The sequence below is a fragment of the Notothenia rossii genome (assembly GCF_949606895.1).
Source record: "Notothenia rossii genome assembly, chromosome: 4".
NCBI classification, from domain to species: domain Eukaryota; kingdom Metazoa; phylum Chordata; class Actinopteri; order Perciformes; family Nototheniidae; genus Notothenia; species Notothenia rossii.
In genome coordinates, this window is record NC_136902.1 from 8,509,181 (window position 1) to 8,529,397 (window position 20,217).

Sequence of the window (20,217 nt, forward strand, 5' to 3'; positions counted from 1 at the left end):
CCTTTAAAAAAATATATATTATTCATGATTTATATTATTCATAAGCATTATTAGTGTGATTGCAAATTAAGTACTGAAAATAATTGACTTCTTCTAAAGTAATGTTACCACTATTAGTTCAACCAGTGTAAAATCTGCACCTCATCCTTTCTTTGTGTCTTCATTGATCTCAGCTCCAACCACTACCAAACCAAAGCGGACTCTTCAACCTTTTTCCACTGAAGTTCAGTCAGCCTCCACACCCCCAACACCTCAGAGGCAAAGCTCCAGTTTAATAAGTTTCACCTCCTCATCCTCTTCCCCTGAAACCCCCACCCATCAGCAGCAGACGGAGGGAACAGCAGCACCAGCTTCAGGTACTTTTTAATATCTTTGATAACAGTTGTAGGGTTCCCGAGAATGTTCGTGAAACCATTTAGGCTTCACTATGAAACTGAAGAGAAGCGAAGACTACCAAACTTTTCCCTATTGGATCACTGTTACGTGCCGTTGTGTGTGTGTGTCTCTCTCTCCCTCTGATTGTCTCCAGGTGCAGCCTCTCCGCCAGGTGCTCCCAATCCCCAATCAGGGCCTCCTTAAAGGACCTGAGAAAGGCTGCAGTCTCTCTCTTTCTTCTCCTCTGGCCGCATGCAGTCCGTGATACATGCTGTAGTGTAGTGTCTCCGTGTATTGTTTTAATGTTAGTCGCTTTCTTTTGGAAGAAAGTTGACCTCATTCACTTAAGTTTGTTTTGCAATTTGGCTGGTGGGCCTCTTTTCTTTTGTATCAATTAGAACCTCACTTTGTGGCTTCAGTAGACAGTTTCCTCTCCTTTTTCTCTCGCCTGGATATTTTGGTGTTTTGTTACTTCCCTTTGTACCCCTAGTTTAGTAGGGAATGTAACAATCACCCAGGCTTCATAGAGCCAGGTCGTAAAGTTAAGATGCCGATGCCCCCTTCCCAACTTCCTACTCCCTTACTAACAGTTCATTTGTTCAGGCTAGGGATGCTCCGATCGCCAATTTTGGGGCCGATCAATGATCGCCGGAATCAGTATCCGTATATCAGTATATTAAAGGTCCCATGACATGGCCAATTCTACTGATCATAATTCCATTGTCTACTAAAATAGATTTATATTGTTCAATGTTCCAAACTCACATTGGTTTCTCATCTAGCGTCTCTGTAAAGTATGTGTATTCACTCTCTGTCCTAAACGGCTTGTTGGAGCTCCTGCCCACCCCCCCACCCTGTGAGGCCAGTGGCCGTCTGCGAGACAACGAGACACAGCGAAACCCAGCCCCAAACACACACCCGAAGCCTGGCTGGAAGTTTGTGTGTGTGCTCAGGCTGAGTTCCGCGGTGTCTCGCTGACCCCACACCAGTGAGCCAGCTCACAGTGTCCCGCTCCTCGCAGCAGCGAGCCTGGCAACGTCCCGCCGAGTGTGTGTGTGTGTGTGAGGAAGTCCGCGGATTGGTCCAAACGTAACGGCTCCGCGGACGCAACGTAACTATAACCAAATACGTCACTGTACCCAGGAAGAAAAAGAGAAATCTCCAACGAGGCGTTCTGGGGCAGCATAGACAGGTATTTTCTGTTTTAGAGTTTTACTCGCTACAGGGTGTACTTTGAGGGTTTGTGACTCTGCAGACCGTTCACATGCAGAAAAACCTTCATAACACACAAGAGGACGGGTACTAACCAGAAAAGCATGACATGGGACCTTTAAACAAGCTCGAATAACATAGTGAAATTAATCCATCAATTATTATTATTGTAACTTAAAGGTCCCACTGTGAGCTGGCTCCCTGGTGTGGGGTCGGCGAGACAGCGAGACACCGCGGAATTCAGCCTGAGCACACACACAAACTCCCAGCCAGGCTGTGTGTGTGTGTGTTTCGGGCTGGGTTTCGCTGTGTCTCGCTGTCTCACAGACGGCCACTGGGCTCAAAGGGAGGGGGGGGGGGGGGGCAGGAGCTCCAACAAGCCGTTTAGGACAGAGAGTGAATGCACATACTATACAGAGATGCTGTATGAGAAACCAATGTGAGTTTGGAACATTGAACAATGTAAATCTATGTTTAGTCGACCTCAACAATGGAATTATGATCAGTAGAAATGGCCATGACCTGGGACCTTTTAAATGAAATGTTACACCTGGAAAAACAAATACAGGACCGAAAAGAATACATTGAAAACTATAATAAAAAGAGACGGATGAATTCATTTCAATAAACATGTGGAAACTAAATCTCACAGGTCTGAAGGGATTTATTTGGAGTGCAGTCCAGTGACAGGTGATGGACTGTGAACACGCCAGCAATAAAGGGCGTCGTTGAGAAGCTGGAGTGAACGAGGACATCCCTGTGTCGCTCTCTCTCTTTCGCCCCCTGTCTGCACCGGTTAAAATAGAAGATCCCTTAATAATGTGTTGATGAGAGGTACGGGTCGGTATAGGTCTGCCTGTTGGTGACCTATGAACCACAACATTAAGATGCTCCTACATGTATTCATGAGACATAAAAACAGAATCATATATTCTATAATAAAACAACACAATGAAAGGAGCTATTATGCATAATGATTACTGAAACTGAGAGGACAATTCAGTTCATTCAATGGAGTATTTTTAGACCATGTGTTTCTGCGTTGGGGAGGAGAGTAGAGCTGTGTTGTGTTTGGAGGAGGGACTTCATCATTTAAAGAAGTAACAAGTTTCCAGTAAAGAAAGACAGTCAGTGGTAAACCATCAGAGTCTCAGCATGAAAGTCTCTCACACTTTGATCTGCTTCTTCCTCCTCTTCTGTGAGTACTTCTCTTTATTTTCATGTCAGTAATTGAATAATTCTCCTTTAAAGTATTTATTGAGTTAATGCAAGGCTCCAGCAGTAAGAGTTATTCAAATATTTCAAAGTTAGGCTTTTTAATAGCTTCAAATGTATGTTTCACTTCCTCAAACAAACTGTACATCATCATTAAACTCAGTTATCATCGTCTTACTGAACGAGTAAAACTAGAAGTCATAACGACTAATAATTTATGTAAAATAATGTACATGCTTGATTTTACTGCTAATGATTATTTTCAAAATCATTTAATCTCCAAATTATTTTCTTGGTTCCTTTATTAATCCTTTGATTTTTATTCTTACTATATATATAAATGCAGCTAATGTTAATTTGATCTGTGTTCATGTGAAACAGGAAGTGTTGTGATCAGACTGCAGCATCTTACAGGAAGTACTGACCACTACTAATGATGGCTCATCTTTTGTTCATCCTTTGTTCAGCTCTGCAGGATGGAAGCACCGGTCTCGTCAGTGTCTCTGTCTATTCAGTAACTAAAGGAGCAGATGTCAGAGTTCAATGCTCCTTTCCTTCTTATAAAAAAACCAGGTTTTTTTGTAAGGAAAAATGTGAAGAAGAAGACATTCTCATTGAAACAAATGATGCCAAAGCTTATCAGAGAGGCAGATACAGCATTGATCATAAACAGGATTATTCTGTTGTGACCATCTCTCAGCTGACCAAGTCTGACTCAGGAAAGTACAGGTGTGGTTTGACTGCATCTTCTTCAAGAACTTCATACAAGCTTATTGAAATCGTTGTTGTGGACGGTGAGTTTCTACAAAAAACTGAATCTTCTTCCTTTTCTAAATAACAGTTTCACCTTTTTTTTTCAATTTCAATGCTTTATCGTCATGTGCACATTAGCTACAGTGTAGATAAGGCAAAGAAAAACTCAAGTGCAACATGAATATTTACCTCATCTTAATCCTACATCTCTTCTGAAAGGAACGAATAAACCAAAACTGACACACGTACACAAGTGTATTGGAATATTATTGTAAAGAACACACTTCGTTATTTCAAGTGATATTTTAGTGATGAAGAATTTGATACCACAGGCAGGAGCATATTGATCTGTTGTGTGTTTTCCATTGCTGAATGAAGTAGAGTCTATGAGACAGCTCTCTGTTCTGTTGAAAAGTAAGACAATTAGAAATAGATTGAGATCAAAAGAAAATATTAAAATCAACTGAACTGGCAGTTTGTGGCTGCAGTCGGGCTTTAAAGGAATACTTTACCCAACATTAAAATGTTTCGATTAATGAATTACTCATCCTGTGTTACCTTGAATTTGTGAAGAAAACTTTTTCTAGCATGACTCCACGGTGAACAAAGAATCCCAAAATGGAGACAAGTCTAAATGTTAAATTAACTGGGGCTTTGTTTTACAACAGCAGACATATATTAAATCATCTGTTTATTAACTCTAACACAACTAATGCTGTATAATCCAAATGTCATTTACTGTGTGCTCAGTACTTCCCTAAAACATGCATTCTGCTTAAACCTCACTGTTTAAAACACTTCTGCACAAAGAGACGAGCTCCTCTTTTCTCAAGAACAGTTAATGCAGAAGTGTTTCGATAAGTAATGTTTTAGGGAAGTTATGAGCAAATGAACTCAAGGAAACTCAGGGTATGTCATAATATAACAATGATAATTTCAAGGGGTATTGACATCATAACACAAAATTACAAAGCCAAGGATTTTATTAAAGCATTCAAATCTAATATTAATCCCAAATATATTGATATCAAATCCTATTTTGAGAACAGCGAAAGATAATGATTTGCTAAATGTCCTTGGAAAATATTTAGTTAAAACTTTGTTTCATTAAATCGTTACACCTCCTCCCTCAGTGACTGGATCACGTTTGAAAAAACACAAAGTTATAAATAATGAAACTTCGATTTGTAAACTACAAATAGTAACTATTGATTGTTTCTTTTTTTCAACAGCAAAACTTGTTGGTGGCCCTTCGGCAGAAAAAACAATCGATGCTAGAACTGGAGGAAATATTGTAGTTGAATGCTCCTTTAGTCGCTCTGGGAGCAGGAGGTACTTCTGCAAGGGAAAATGTGAAGGAGACGACAATCTTGTTGAAACGACTAGTGACACATATACTAAGAAAGGCAGATACAGCATCAGACATGCTAAAGGAGGATTTGTGTTTGTGAGCATCGAACAGCTGACCCAGTCTGACTCAGGATGGTACAGGTGTGGTCTGGGCAGACCTGACTCTAAAGATCGATACCAGAGGTTTAGGCTCATCGTCACTGAGGGTGAGTTTCTGCTTGATAATGAACATGTTTGTTCTTGTCTCTGAAGACAGTTTTCACTGACAGCTGCTGAAGCTTTAAACTCAATTTAAAAGAGTTCAGCTGACACACACAGACACTCAGGAGGATCTCATTTCTCTCATCAGGACTTCTTTTTGTCTGCTTGTTTTTGATCATATCTCTGACCACTTCTACACCTTCATCATCCGTCTCATCAGCTTCCTCAACATCAACAAACAAAAGTGAAAGTTCCACAACTTCAACAGCCTCCCCTAAAACCACCAAGCACCCTGAAGAAACTAAAGGTACATCCACACACTGTGTTTACTAGATAACGTTTCAACAACTTGTGAGACATAAAAGAGCATGAGAATGTCCATCACATTCTTCCATCATATTGTTCCAGGCCTTTTCTAAAATCACAGCCTGTGCATTTCAATTAGCATCTTTCAAAACACATTTCAAAAGTTGATTCTCAAAGGCTGAACCTAAAAATCAGGTTCCCAGCATACTAAAGATTTACTCTATTTTTACAGTATATGGCAAATACTGTTGACCTGTTGTCTTCCCCTAAAGATAACCTGTCCCCCCCTCTAAAAAACAAAATGGATTATGGGTACTCTAAGTGTTAGATGAAATATGTAACTCTTCAAACACCGACAGGTGTGATCCTGTATGTGTCTCTGACTCTGGTCGTCCTGGTCATCGTGTCATCACTGTCTGTGCTGGTATTCTGCAGGAAGAGGATTTGTAAAGCCAAAAGTGAGTAACCAGGCAACACACTCACATATACACACACACACACACACACACACACACACACACACACACACACACACACACACACACACACACACACACACACACACACACACACACACACACACACACACACTCACATATACACACAAGCAGACGCACAATTCTTAAATACATTTCTCACACAAAATGTCCATCCTCCATCACCAGATTGGGGTATGGATATTCATTTACAGCATTAAAATAACCCAACTGCTGCTCAGTCTAAAGGTTTTATCACTGGTTCTTGCAGAGTGACAATCCTTCAGTTGTTGCTAGGAAACAGGTGCTAGATTTATGCTTTGCAAGTTGCAACATCACGAACATACAACATGTTAGTATCAATGCAACTACACATTAATACGATTTAAAAAACAAGAAGAACATACATTTAAATCTATATCGCACCTGACTGCAAACCAGTCTGCCATTTATAAAATAAGCTTTTCACAAACACACACAAATAGGGAGAGCTACAGTAAGAGGATAGCTTCCTCTATTTTGGAGACTCAGTGAAGTCAGATCAGAGGCTTTTTTTCTTTTAAAGTTAATATGCATTTTAGAAACATGTACAGCCATTGGTTGTTATTTTTTTCATTGAAACTTTATTTTATATAGACCCTCCAGAAAAACGCGATTCTGCGATCGCAGAATTTACCGCATAATCAGCAAAATGGCGCAGATTTTTAAAAGGCCGCATATTTATCAAAAGGCCGCATAATCCCCGCATTTTTCCATACAAAGTTGAGAAAAACATTTTTTAACTCGTCTTGACGTGACGTCATCAGCTCGCGCATCACAGAATGTAAACAACACTGTATAGAGTGAACGTGTGGAGCTCACACGATAGAGAAAACACCAAGATGAAAAAATCTAATCCATCTAATTTACTGACGAACATTTCTACTAAAGACCGGGCAAAAAGTGGGGGGAAACTATTCTACACCCCGTGCAAGTGTGTGTTGGAGCATAAGAGAAAATCGACGGTGACGACCCACTTTGATTCATTCAAACATTCGCTGCTTTCTGCTGCTGCGGACAAGAAAGCCAAACAACTCACGTTCACCGAGGGCATCAACATCCAAAACCCTTTCGAGGGCTACAAGAAACGAAGTGAGTAGCCTACAAGATTGAAGCTGGTCAGATAACGAAAGAGTAAATGAAAACAGAATGAGGCGGAGAAGTGTGTGTGTGTGTGTGTGGGGGGGGGGGGGGTGAGATTAAAATAGCCCAATTGCTTTTACAATAAATAAACATTGAATGTGTTTGATTGAATAGTAAAGGGGTTTAACGTTAGTGGCAGGTTGTGTGTGAGAGAGAATAAATAAGACAGCCCAATATTTTAAAAAAAAATCGTTATTATTTTTCCCCGCATATTTAGCATATTTCGCAACTTTCCGCATATTTCGCAACTTCCCGCAATTTCACCGCATAAAATCACATAAAAACCCCGCATATTTAATCGCATAATCAAGGATTTTTGCCCGCGTTTTTCTGGAGGGTCTATATACCTAATCAATTTTCTTTGGTAATTGAGATTTGGCAGGGTGGTTAATGTTTAAATATAGCCTACTGTATATTCTGTTGTTTAAAAACTCCAGACACATCTATTTATCTTGTTTTACTCCGATTTGAACGGTTGGCCTAAATATTGGTTCAAATGGGGAATGTGGGATGTCATGTTTGAAAATCTGTTCTGAGTCTTTTTCTCAAAGTACTGTTGTGTTTTTCAGAACCTCATGTGGAAACACAATGTGCTTCTACACCAGAGGTGAGTTTGAGGAAATCTGAGAATCAAATGAATTCAGTTTTCTGAAGACCAACAAAGTGTACGAGGGTCTATGTGAGATCTCCTGGGGAAATATCTTCAATTTACCCTTACACTGTACGCCAAATAAACACAACCAAATCGAGCCAAAACCAATTATTACTACAGTGTTGTTGCTTCAGCTAGTTTACAAAATACAGTAAGGATAAATAAGTAATACAATATTGTCTGCAGTAATATAATACGTCTAAATATGGAAAAAATACCTAAACAAACACAACTTTTTTTTGTTTTGATGATGTAACTTCACAACCAAGTCCAGTTGCTCGTTTTGTTCTGTTGTTAAAGACACATTTAATCAAGCAATGTTTTTTTTTCCAGGCTGAAGACGACCCGAGTCAACACGCCTACTCTGAGATCAAATTTGTCAGCGTCGGCTCGTCCCACAGCGGTTTCCACGGTGACGCTGAGTGTGTTATCTACTCTGTTCCTCGGGTGGAAGCTAGCTCTGATGAGCCCCCTCTGTACTCTACTGTTAACAACCCCCAATAACTCTCACAGTCTGGCAGAAGAAGCTGGTGTGAATCAAGCAGCCGCGTAAATATTCTGACACAGAGAGATGTTGGTGGGAATATGTACGATTATTTAACCATTTACTTATTTCAAACCTGCTCTGAATGACCTGCTCATGTGATGATCAGTCCAGCTCTGCTCTAGTTCACAAACGTGCCGCTTCAACAGTTTGCTTCAGGTCCAAGCTGGTTGCACTTATTGTAAGTCCCTTTGGATAAAAGCCTCAGCTAAATGATCTGTAGTTTAATGTAAAAAGCTCTTTTATGGCTTCAATTTATTTATAAAGTTCATTTTATTACACTTGATATGGTATTAAAGTTATCTCTGTAAGATAGACTGTTCTAGTCAAATTATCAGATTAGCATAAAACATGTTGCTTCGAATTAGCTTTGACTATTAAATTAACTATTTTGGTTGAATACTTCATTTACAGAAATGTTTAATTATAGCGGAATATAAATAAATAGATATGAAACTATAGATGTGGTCAGTACGGGTTTCAGGATGCCACTCCTCATACTGTTGCGTAATGTGTCAGACTTTTAACCTGTTTGTATTGTTCATATATATATATTTGGATTTGCACCTTTTTTTATAGTTTTATTTTTTATATTTAATTATATATTAGCAATTGTCCTGCTCTTTACTGCATCTGCTGCACAACACACCTTCTACATATACAAATACAAATAAAAGTTATCTTAAAAAAATCATTTCTGAAATGTGTTTGACAATAATTTAATAATTTAAATGTTAACAGTAAAATATATTATTTCGCTGCATTAAGTTACATAGTTTTAAAGTGGAACCATACGTGATACACATGCAGGTGTTAGAGGAGAGTCAAGCTGTTTATTGTATTTTAAGCAGGGACTCCATGGTTTAGAGAAGTGAAAACGTGTTGGTTTGCCGGTGAAGAAGAAAGAGAGACAGCGTTCAACCATCAGAGACTGGAACATGGACGTCTGCCACAGTTTGATCTTCTTCGTCCTCAGTGAGTACACTTTGTATTTCTGTCATTTCTCTATAACGTCATCTTCCTTTCTGTATTTCATGTTAAACTCCCCCAGCTGTGTGACCATCAGGTGTTTGTTTGTTTGTTTGTTTGTTTGTTTGTGTGGGTAAAGGTGTGACCAGCCATGAGTATGAGTCACATTATTTGTATTTAATATAAAAAACTTATGAGAATATTCCTAATGTATCTGCAACTTTTTTTTACGTTTCACCATCATCCAAAGGTTTTTACAATATAATTGCAATCAACCATGAGGATACAAATTCAGCAACAACCTGCAAACACATACGCTTTCCAATACATTTCTCATAGCCAGGTTAGTTTTTATAGTCTCACTTTGTAGTATTCACATTGGTAACGCTGAGACTTCACACAGGAAACTACCTCTCTAACACAATACGCAAAAAGCGTTCTCGGAGAAACCTGCTAGGGCAGGGGTCTCCAACACGTCGATCGCGAGCTACAGGTAGCTCGCAAGCCCTCAATAAGTAGCTCGCCAAGCAAATCCAAAATGTAAAAAATACACACAAAAAAAAGGAAATGTAATTAAAAGAATCTACCCTATGCATAAACAAAACCTCAATCTTAGCGAACTCTATCTACTTACTACAACTCTATATCTATCCAACACCCCTCCTCCCCCCACAATGAATATCAACCAATCACGTTCTTGCAACAGTTTAAAAGGGGAGTGATTAGTCAAATATGCATAAATAAAAAGAAAGAATGCTAACTATAGGTAACATAAGATAAGAATAAACAAGTTTAAATGATTTGTTATTGGTTGAGATCATGTTCTAAAGATGTTTGGATTATTGAAAAGTCTACAGCTCCCTTTCATCTGAGTGTTGAGAGCTGTATCCATAAATTCATTTTGTGCTCAAAGTGCACCAGATTGATGCATTTAACTTCAACATTTAAAAAAATCTTCCCGGACCCCCCCAGAGGATGTGAGGTCCACCCCCAAATAAAGCAGGTTAAAATAATTAAATTGCACACATTTTCTTTTAGTAAACACTGAAAACGGGTCCCACATGACCCAAACAGCACACAAAGTATAATGTTAACGTGCTAAATATATACACTTCAAAAAACAACAAAAAGAGAAGTAAAAGTAGCTCACTTGTTTTATTTTTTGAAAGTAGCGCTCCTCCTAAAAAAGGTTGGAGACCCCTGTGCTAGAGAATCCCAAAATAAATCTTTCTCAGGAAGTCTCTGCAAATGCATGCTTTTGTTGACTTCAGGGTTGATTAATCCGTCAATATGCCCTCTTAGATTTAGAACTCCAGGGTTCATTCACTTGCTTTTTCTGGAGATTTCAACGTGTAACCATCTTAAGGTTTGTTTGGTTGTCATGGAGAAAGGGGGTTTAAAATTAATTCAGCAAATTGAACTGCATTGACTTAAAAAATGTGTTCAACTAATATAAATACTTGTGTTTATTTTACGGCAGAAAACTCAAATGTAACAGCTGTAACAGCTTCTAGTTTGACTGAATGTATGAACAGTTCAACTCTCTGTTCTACTTAATATATTTGTATACTTAACAGTGTATACACATTGACTGTTTATGGGTACATATGTAAGTGTGTTTATAAAGTCTGAAATTAAACTTTGCAGCGGCTGATGTTTTATTTTAATGTCATATTAACTTTATATTGTACAGAAAACGTTTTAATGCGTAATGGAGCTGCTACTATGTTGTATGCCCTTAAATATCACGTCTTATATGTTAAGTTAAAGACAAAGTTAAAGATGATTTTCCAATAATGTCATACTTGCTTTTGTGAAACTGTTTCATGTGATAACAATATACACAGATCCAATGCCTGTTAGACTGTGATTTACCAGTGCAGCTTGTTGTTTGACAATGTGTAAATGTAGTTCATTATTTGCTGTAATTAGTTACAGGAGGCACAGACAGTGACTGTTGCTTTTCTTTTTAACAGCCCTGCAGGGTCCAAACACTGGTCTTGTCTCTGCAGAAGGACACCCCGTCTTTACAGGGACTGAAGGAGGACATATTTCAGTTCATTGCTCCTTTTCACTTCCAGGAAAAAGGAAGTTACTCTGCAAACCAGACTGTGAGGAACGCATTCTCATTGAAACGACTGGTGACAAGGCTACTCAAGGCAGATACAGCATTGAATATATCTATGGTTTTCTGTCATATCGTGTTCGCGTTGGCATCACAAAGCTGACGAAGTCCGACTCAGGACAGTACATATGTGCTCTGGACAGAGGTTGGCTTCCAAACTCACATGATCTGATAGAAATCATCGTAGAAGATGGTGAGTTTTTACTAAAACACAAAGTATGCTTAGGTTTTAGAGCTCCAAAAATACCAAATATATGTAATCTTACAACTGTTAACAATTGTCACTTAACAACGGGTCCCATTCTTAAAGGGCCCTGTTATTCTCATTGTCAGGTTCATATCGGTATGTAGTGTCTCTACTGGGACATGTCTCCATGCTTTAATGTTCAAAAAGCTCTTTATTTCTCTCATGCTGCCTGTGCTGCAGCACCTCTTTTCACCCTCTGTCTGAAACCAGAGCCTAGTCTGCTCTGATTGGTTAGCTGGCGGGCTCTGTTGTGTTGGGTCAATCGCTTAGAGATGGAACCTGATAAACTGAAGCTGTTACATGGATAAAGCTTTATTTGAATTTTGATTAAAAGCATGATATGTTACGAATCCAAATAAAATACTCACTTTAAAATATATCTTTACTAAAATACTGCCAATATTTTTTCACATAATTTCTTTGTGTCGTCGTTGATCTTAGCTCCAACCACTTCCAAACCAAAGTGGACTCTTCGACCTTTTTCCACTGAAGTTCAGTCAGCCTCCACACCCCCAACACCTCAGAGTCAAAGCTCCAGTTTAAGAAGTTTCACATCCTCATCCTCTTCCCCTGAAACCCCCACCCATCAGCAGCAGACGGAGGGAACAGCAGCACCAGCTTCAGGTACTTTTTAAAATGTTTGATAACAGTTTTAGGGTTCCCTTGAATGTTCGTGAAACCATTTAGGCTTCACTATGAAACTGAAGAGAAACGAATACTACTGAATGTTTTCCTATTGGATCACTGAGGCCAAATCGAACCAGGTCGTAAAGTTATCTTTGCCGAGTTCCATTACCCTTAGTGGCCACACCCACCTTTTAGCTCTAATATTAACATTTAACAAAACATAATTACAACAAAAATCTAAACATCCAAAAAAAAAACGCTCTACTTCAAGCACTGATCGCATCAAGTAATGAAGATATTAAACAAAACAAGGTGTTCTTGAACTGATCCTATACGAAGATGAGGCAGAAGTAAAAGGTAATGTGTTTCTAAAACATTACTGCATGCCAAATAGAAGAAGTGATGGAGGAAGGGTGCAACAGGTGCTGCTTACCAACAGCTTTTATGTTTTGAAGAACACAAAGTGAAGATTTTCTACACCGCCTATGCCATTGCAGTCTAAAGGGTGTAACAGTGTGATTTATATACAATGTGTTCTTATTTACAGTAGTAACAAAGGTAAACCATTGATCTGAGTGTGTTTGAGTTTGTTCATGTGTGTATTGAATCATGATATGTACAGTATGTGTAACTCACGGCAGGGGGTCGGCTGTATGTGGGGCTGATTGTGCTCGCCAAGACCTTCATGTTATCTCTGGCTGGGCTTTTCTTCTGCAGGAGGAGGGCCCGGAAACACAAAGGCAAGGCAACAGGAAACATACACACACACACACACACACACACACACACACACACACACACACACACACACACACACACACACACACACACACACACATAGACATAGACATAGACATAGACACAGACACAGACACACACATACACACACACACACACACACACACACACACACACACACACACACACACACACACACACACACATACAAATACCCATACACACACACACACATACCATGTATACATCACTTCAGGGGACATTACATTGACTTACATGCATTTCCTGGAGACTTATCCTAACCATAACCAACACATGCCTAACCCTAACCAAGTCTTCACCCTAAAATTAATGATTCCCCTCATTGGGACCTCCATTTTGTCCCCATAAGGGAGGCGAGTCCCCACACGTGACTGTGTAAACAGATTTAGGTCCCCACAAGTATAGTAATGCTAGGCCACACACACACACACACACACACACACACACACACACACACACACACACACACACACAGTTAAAACTGCCATTTTTGCATGAATAATTACATTTTCTGATCTTTTATAAATCAAAGTGTAACTAGGATAACAGTCATTCTAAATGTAAAATGTAAAAAAAAAAGATAATTTGATGATTCATTTTGTACGTGCTAAGACTGCATTGCTCCAAAAACAGGTGTCTGTGTCTCGTTAAATTAACCAAAGACCCAGTTTTTGTTCGTCCAGGTGTTTCAGAAGTGGTCTGAATGCGTTTTTGGTGCATGTTTTTCAGAGCTTCCTGTTGAAGCAGAGTACGCTTCTGTCTCAAAGGTGAGTTTGGGGAAAGTGTGGACATGTAAACATCACTAGTGTTTGTGAAACTAGCTGATATGAATACAAACTAAACCCGTCTTCTCCTGTAGACCAACAAGCCCACACAGAGCAGATCTCCTGCTGTGGAAATCCCTTCACTTTACGCTTACGCCAAATACACCAAACCAAAAGACGATAAATCCAGTGACGATTACAGTTTGGTCGTTCCCATCGGTACCACTGCTGCCAGCTCTCAACACAAAGTAAGATAAACTCTCAGATACAAAGATGGTGGTTTCTTTGTACTTTTATTCACTGTGTTGTTTGGACCCCGGCTTTCTAATCTAACCAGAAGATCTTTATTATCGTTATGCTCCTGAACAACATGTTACAGGTTTCTCTCGATGCAGCTTTTAAAAAAAAAAAAAGATCAATTATTCTTTATGTTACTTTGGGGAAGCAGGCTCTTTTCTTTGTTGCAGGGCTTCACACAGGAAATGGTGTGAAGTCCTGGGTGTGGACATGGTGTCAACAAACAAAGTGTCACATAACAGTTAACGTTTGAGATTACACGGTGATTAAAGATTTTACTCAGAAGTTACACTCAAAATACATTGTTAGAAAATGAAATTTTAAGCAACTTTATCACCATGTTGAGCCCTGGTGAGAGCGCTGTCACGGCTGCCACCTCCCCGGTTCTGTTAATTCCGTGTTGACTGTGTTCTATGTAAATGAGCCCTCATGTCCGGTGGCCGTAACAGCGCTGTATTATGCTTTATAATATAAGTATTTGTTCTTTATGTATAGTTGCTCTTAATCCCAAAAAAACTAAGATATATACCTTAAAAAGTTTGTTAAAAGGTTACATTTTAGACCACATCGATGTTGTTCATCAACAGGCGTAAGCAAGCTTTTAAAAACAGGAACTAGGTGGGCTGGCTTGAGATCAAACCACAAGCTGTTTCGAAGAGGAAGTCCTCAGACCGTTTAAATGTAGATGCTGAGACGGAGAAGAAGTTTCAAAAACACGATATTAATATCAATGATGAACAGGAATTTTAAAAATAAACCTTGTAAACTGCTAACCGAAAGCAGCACAGGAACTGAAGTTATATTTGACACTAGAAGGGGCAGTCTGTGGTTTATGGCTTATTCTTGAGTTAAAAATTGAAAAGCACTTATTGAAGAAGATTCAACTTATTGTCATTACGTAATACAAGTACTATGTAACAAAACGGTTTCTCTGCATTCGACCCAACCTAGTGTTAGGAGCAGTGGGCTGCCATTATGTACGGCGCCCGGGGAGCAGTGTAGGGAACGGTGCCTTGCTCAGGGACACCTCGGTAGCACTTGGTCTTTCCGGGACTTTAACTGGTGACCTCCCAGTTGCCAAGCGAAATCCCTATGGACTTCACCACCACTAGGGATGGGTACCGAGAACTGGTACTAAGTCAATACCGGTACCTGATTGGACGATATCGGTATACCGTTAAGCCGCTGGACAAACGGTGCTGCTATCGGTATATCTGTTACGTCTACTTCCTTAGTTTAACTTTAAACCATTCTGGTTGGTTGGGAACCCTCATCCCGTGTGATGTATCCGGTTTGAGACCCCTCTGATTGGCCACTGTAAATGCCACTCCTCATCTCTCTCAACAGCGCTCTTATTATTGTTGAGAGACTCCCGCAGGCATGGCGGACAGAGCGAAGCGATCCAAGGTCTGGGTGCACTTTAAAAAAATGTAGTGGCGATAGTTCAAAGTGCAATCTATGTACTCAATTAGTTGCTTGTAAAGGGGGTGACACAAGCAACTTAATGAAGCATTTGCAAACGAGACACTCATTGAATCTTAAACGGTGCTAGCGATACTGCTAGTGCTAATAGTGCTAGCGGGCTTCAGCCGCGCCGTGTGTAAATGTGACCTGAGTGAAGGCTCGCAGGCAGGTTAGCTGCTGCGCACGGGTAATCTGTTTTATTTACCTGGGTGCAGTCTTGCAGGCACATCGCCTTGTCTTTTTTTTGTTTATTAACACCAAATTATTGAAAAGTATCGATAAGAGTATCGAAAAATACCGATACCGATAAGCAGTACCGGTATCGATAAAATCCTAATGATACCCATCCCCACCACCCTTATAGGTTTTAACTGTTTAAAGATAAAGCACAGTTTAAGGTATACTTTTGTAGGTATGTAGAGCCTTTATTGTGTTTTCGTATTGTGAATGGGGGTAATGGAGTGATTAAATGTGAAATTTTTAGCTTGATTATTATTATATTTCTGAGCACAAGAGTAAAGAAAAGTCATCTTACTGGCCTTTTGTGCGCTGTAGGTTATTGAGTCATTAGTTATAAACTTGATTTTTCTTCTTCTTCCAGGGTGGAGATGATTCCAGTGAACTCGTCTACTCTGAACTGAGATTTCCTGTCGTTACCGCCTCATCACTCAACGCCTCCTCTCGTGCCAATGATGTCATCTACTCCATGATTCAACTGGAGGCCAAACCAAAGAAAGACGCTTCACCGCCTCCAGACTCTACTAATACCTTTCCTCGGCACTAACCTCTGTGCTTCCTGCTCCCTCTCTCAGGGCTGACAGGTACAGGAGCTATTTCGCATGAGTAGCGTTAACACGTTTTATTTTATCCTCCAACCTCCTTTGAGAAGTGGCTCCTATTTGCAACATAACCACAAATGTACCAACAATGTGTTTTAGAGGAGAGCTTCCTATTTTTAAACAAATGTATGATTAATTAGTTTGGTTGGTTTTTACCAGAGCCAGTACAGTTCTCCAACCTAAAGGGCAAAAACTGAAGAAAAATACTTCTTAATATCATCTTATTTAATTGATTTGATTATTTTAAGATAATATATAATTTTTCACACAAAAGAAAGTGTAGTTGTCAAGGGAGGCAGACCTATACAGAACAAAACATTATTTATTAAATGTATTAAAGAGAATATCTTTCGATAAAAACGTACCTTAATTCAAACAACATAAATAAAATAAAAGATTAGTTTACCATTACCATTAGTTTTGGCTCTTCTGCATGGTGCATTAAGAATATTTAGATGCAACATTTTGTCTCATAAACCTCTGTCGCTTGAATACACTTCCTCCTTCTCTGTTTTTTCAACCCAAAACAACACAAATAATATGATTATAGATTTCTTATGTAACTCCTTGACTGCAATGCTGCTGAACTGCTGCTCATCCCTGTGGTCACAAAACAAATAAAAACTAAATAAAATAATCACATTCAGTAGTTTCCTGCCAGCCTACGTTTAGGACCGGCACTTTTCTGTCTCTACAACTCTTTGTTTACTTTCTAGTTCAACATTTCTTATAAATATTGTCAAACATAAAACCTCAAAAGCATCAGTTATTAAAACCTCACACTCTGGTGAATGTAGCAAAATCATATTGATCGAAATGCTTTTACCACCAGCGTTTAAACACTATAGTGTCTTTGTGTTTAGTGCAAAACACTGAGGCATGCTACCTGAAGTACATCAATGTAACCAGTAGATGGCAGTGTGCACTACCTTTCCGTGGGAGCTCCATGGGACCTTGGGCCCATCTCAGGTCGATTAAATGGAATCCTTGCGTCCCTCACTTATGGGTTCAGAACAGTCTCATAATACACACATGCACACAGAAGGATCTACACTTGTATTTTTCAATGCACACACAAATGTGTTCCGTTTCATATGCATGTAAATAAAATCCAAACACAGGAAAAAGTTTTACATATCTATTTTTGATCCACACATATTTGTTTTCCGTTTAAAACCGCTGCACCTGCAAACACAACCCACTTTCTGTGCACGGATCGCTGTGCATTCGTGTGTGGGTTTTTTGAGACTCCCCTGACGGTCAGCCGATTCGTACTTGTAATTTCTCTCATCTATAGCCAATCAGATGTCTCCTCCAGTCTAAGCCAATCACATAAGCGCGCCCCCACGTGGGAAGGATTTCTTGCGTTCATGACACTTCATATACGCATTTTGCGCTGTCCGGTCAGCTCGCTAAACAGAGGGCGGAGCATCAGGTGATCATGCAGAGCTGCGTCTCTCCGTCAGACTCAGCAGCTGATCTGATCTCTCTCGCGTCCGGTTATACTTCACTCGCGTTTATGTCCATATCGATCAGATCCAGCTCTCCTGTTAATAATGACCGGTGGGGCTCCTCCCGTTGACAGTTCACTGTCTAGCACTGGTTTCGTAGTGCACTGATCGATTAGGCTAAGCTAACCTGTAGCTGCTCCCTCCACACTCACAACAACTTCATACAGACATAAATAAAGCAGCTGTATTCGCCATACAGGAAACACACATTTAAAACGGTTTTGCCTGCCGTTTTTGTGTACACACAAGCATTCATCAATGGTTCGGAAGTGGCGCTGTACCTTAATAATATAAAGGCTTGTATTTGCGTGCATTTCCTGTTCGGAAAGTGGCAATGTGCTGAGAGTGGAGGTGTCCTGAGACCTGTCAGCTCCGGACTGCGCAAAATGCGTAGATGAAGCGCTACGTCATGAACGCAAGAAATCTACCCTCGTGGGGGCACGCTCATGTGATTGGCTTAGAATTTCGGAGACATCGGATTGGCTATAGATAGAAAAAAATACAAGTACGAATCGGCTGACTGTCAGGGGAGTCTCAAAAAACCCACACACGAATGCACAGCGATCCGTGCACAGAAAGCGGTTTGTGTTTGCAGGTTCAGAGGTTTTAAACAGAAAACAAATATGTGAGGATCAAAAATACATATGTAAAACTTTTTTCTGTATTTGGATTTTATTTACATGTATATGAAACGGAACACATTTGTGTGTGCATTGAAAAACACAAGTGTGGATCCGGAAACACAAGTGTGAATCCGTTTGCGGATCATAAGATACAAGTGTGAATCCTTCTGTGTGTCTGTCTCACTTGCGTCGTTTCCCTGCGTTTAGTCCCTCCAATCAGGGAAGCATGGAGGGACGCAAGGAAACCACGAGAAGCAGGGAAATTAGTTTTAAGAGCAATGGGACGTCCTTTCCTCCGGAGCGTCACGTGAAGCGACATCCGTTTGTGATGACGCTGCACAGCTGATCGTCTGACAGCAGCTCTCTCCCCGTTATTTTCACAAACACCCCCGCCTCTGTTAGTAGACATTTACTGATATAAACATTTGTATCATCTGTTGTAGACCCAAATACATTAAATAAAATAAGAACTCATTCTCAAAAAAGATAAACGCCATTCTTAAAATGTATAAACGAACAATAGTTTGATTAATATTGATTAGAGTGCACAATAGAAATAAAATAATTGAGAGAAGAAAAAGAGATAGGTTATCTATCAAAACCATAGACTGTATATATAAATGGACGTAGGGTCCGTGACGTCACCCATAGGATTCTGCAGAGTTGCCGAGAAGCCCTTAGTAGGCGGAGTCGGCCACTAACGGCTCGACAGTGACGTCAGAGTTCAACTCCCGCCTACTCCAGCCTGTTCCAAATAAGGGCAAAGAGGCGGGACCTCCTGCCACCGAGCTGGAAGTTCCAGAGCTAGCTGAAGCTAACAAGCTAAGCTAACATGCTCCCCATCTGCACACTGCCGTCGCATTTTACGTTTCTAAGGTAAGCAGACATGAAACTATTCAGCAAAACTATAAATAATAATTCTAAGTTATTGAGTTCTTAGCATAATACTTCAGAATCTTAAAATCCCTTAACGTTTGTATGCAATTGTACTAAATTCAACACTGGAATCAAGTAAATATTCATATGTTTGCATGACATTCGTTATTTAGTGATGGTAGCTAGTTAGTGCTCTTACCTGTGAGGCCTCCTCCAAACAGCATAATAACCAGACTGTATCATTAAAACTAAGTACCAGTTCTAGATCCTTGACTTTAGACAAACAATTCAAAAGACAAAATGTATTTAAAGACCAATCTTTATTTGAAGGTGCCTCTTAACCTGAGATATTAGTTATACAGTAATAGTATTGACAATCTAAAAAAACTGAGCAACTCAACAGTCAACTTTATATTTATTATTGTCTAAAGCATTTATTATTTTAATTTTCCCCCTCTCATATTCAGTGTGGACGGATTGAGACAGCGTGGTGTGCAGAGAGCTGCAGAGACTTCAGGGAGAAACCCCCGTGTGATGGACGTCCTGTTTGTTGGTTTGGAGAGGACTGAGGGTCTTTCCTCTGCGAGGAGGACCAGGCCTGATGGAGGAGCCCATGCTGGGCATAGCTGATACCAACTGCACAGGCCTAGTCTGCCTAGAGGATTTGAGGTCCACCCCCACTTAAAATCACATGGATAGGTTCCTAAATACATTTACCATTTAAAAAAATAAAAAAATAGTAACCCATGTCCATATGTTTTTTTGTGAGTAGTAGATTTAAACTATAGGGCTACCTCTATGGGCCCTGCCTGTACCTGTTCGCTCTGCC

At 39.8% G+C, this 20,217-nt stretch overlaps 2 protein-coding genes across 2 annotated transcripts in view; both read left to right on the plus strand.

The window, feature by feature from the left end:
* The window catches only part of LOC307036210 (polymeric immunoglobulin receptor-like), a 120,031-nt gene extending 111,071 nt beyond the window's left edge, over nt 1-8,960 (plus strand). The window contains exon 7 of the mRNA XM_079676300.1: nt 8,056-8,960. Within this exon, the coding sequence (XP_079532426.1) occupies nt 8,056-8,226 (171 nt within the window). The 3' untranslated portion in view covers nt 8,227-8,960. The remainder of the gene's footprint in view (nt 1-8,055) is intronic.
* Nucleotides 8,961-9,078: 118 nt separating this feature from the next.
* LOC307036217 (uncharacterized protein) lies at nt 9,079-17,024 on the plus strand. Its single transcript, XM_079676316.1, has 7 exons — nt 9,079-9,241; nt 11,212-11,553; nt 12,049-12,231; nt 12,876-12,974; nt 13,744-13,781; nt 13,874-14,026; nt 16,141-17,024. Exons 1-7 carry the CDS (start codon nt 9,205-9,207, stop codon nt 16,321-16,323), a joined length of 1,035 nt encoding a protein of 344 aa, XP_079532442.1. The 5' UTR covers nt 9,079-9,204; the 3' UTR covers nt 16,324-17,024.
* Nucleotides 17,025-20,217: the final 3,193 nt, after the last annotated feature.

What these genes read in the sequence shown, in the direction of transcription:
- LOC307036217 (XM_079676316.1), top strand. Translation starts at nt 9,205, where the DNA reads ATGGACGTCTGCCACAGTTTGATCTTCTTCGTCCTCA. An exon ending in AACAGCAGCACCAGCTTCAG is followed by an intron (nt 12,232 to 12,875) that starts GTACTTTTTAAA and finishes AACTCACGGCAG; the next exon opens with GGGGTCGGCTGTATGTGGGG. An exon ending in CTGCCAGCTCTCAACACAAA is followed by an intron (nt 14,027 to 16,140) that starts GTAAGATAAACT and finishes TTCTTCTTCCAG; the next exon opens with GGTGGAGATGATTCCAGTGA.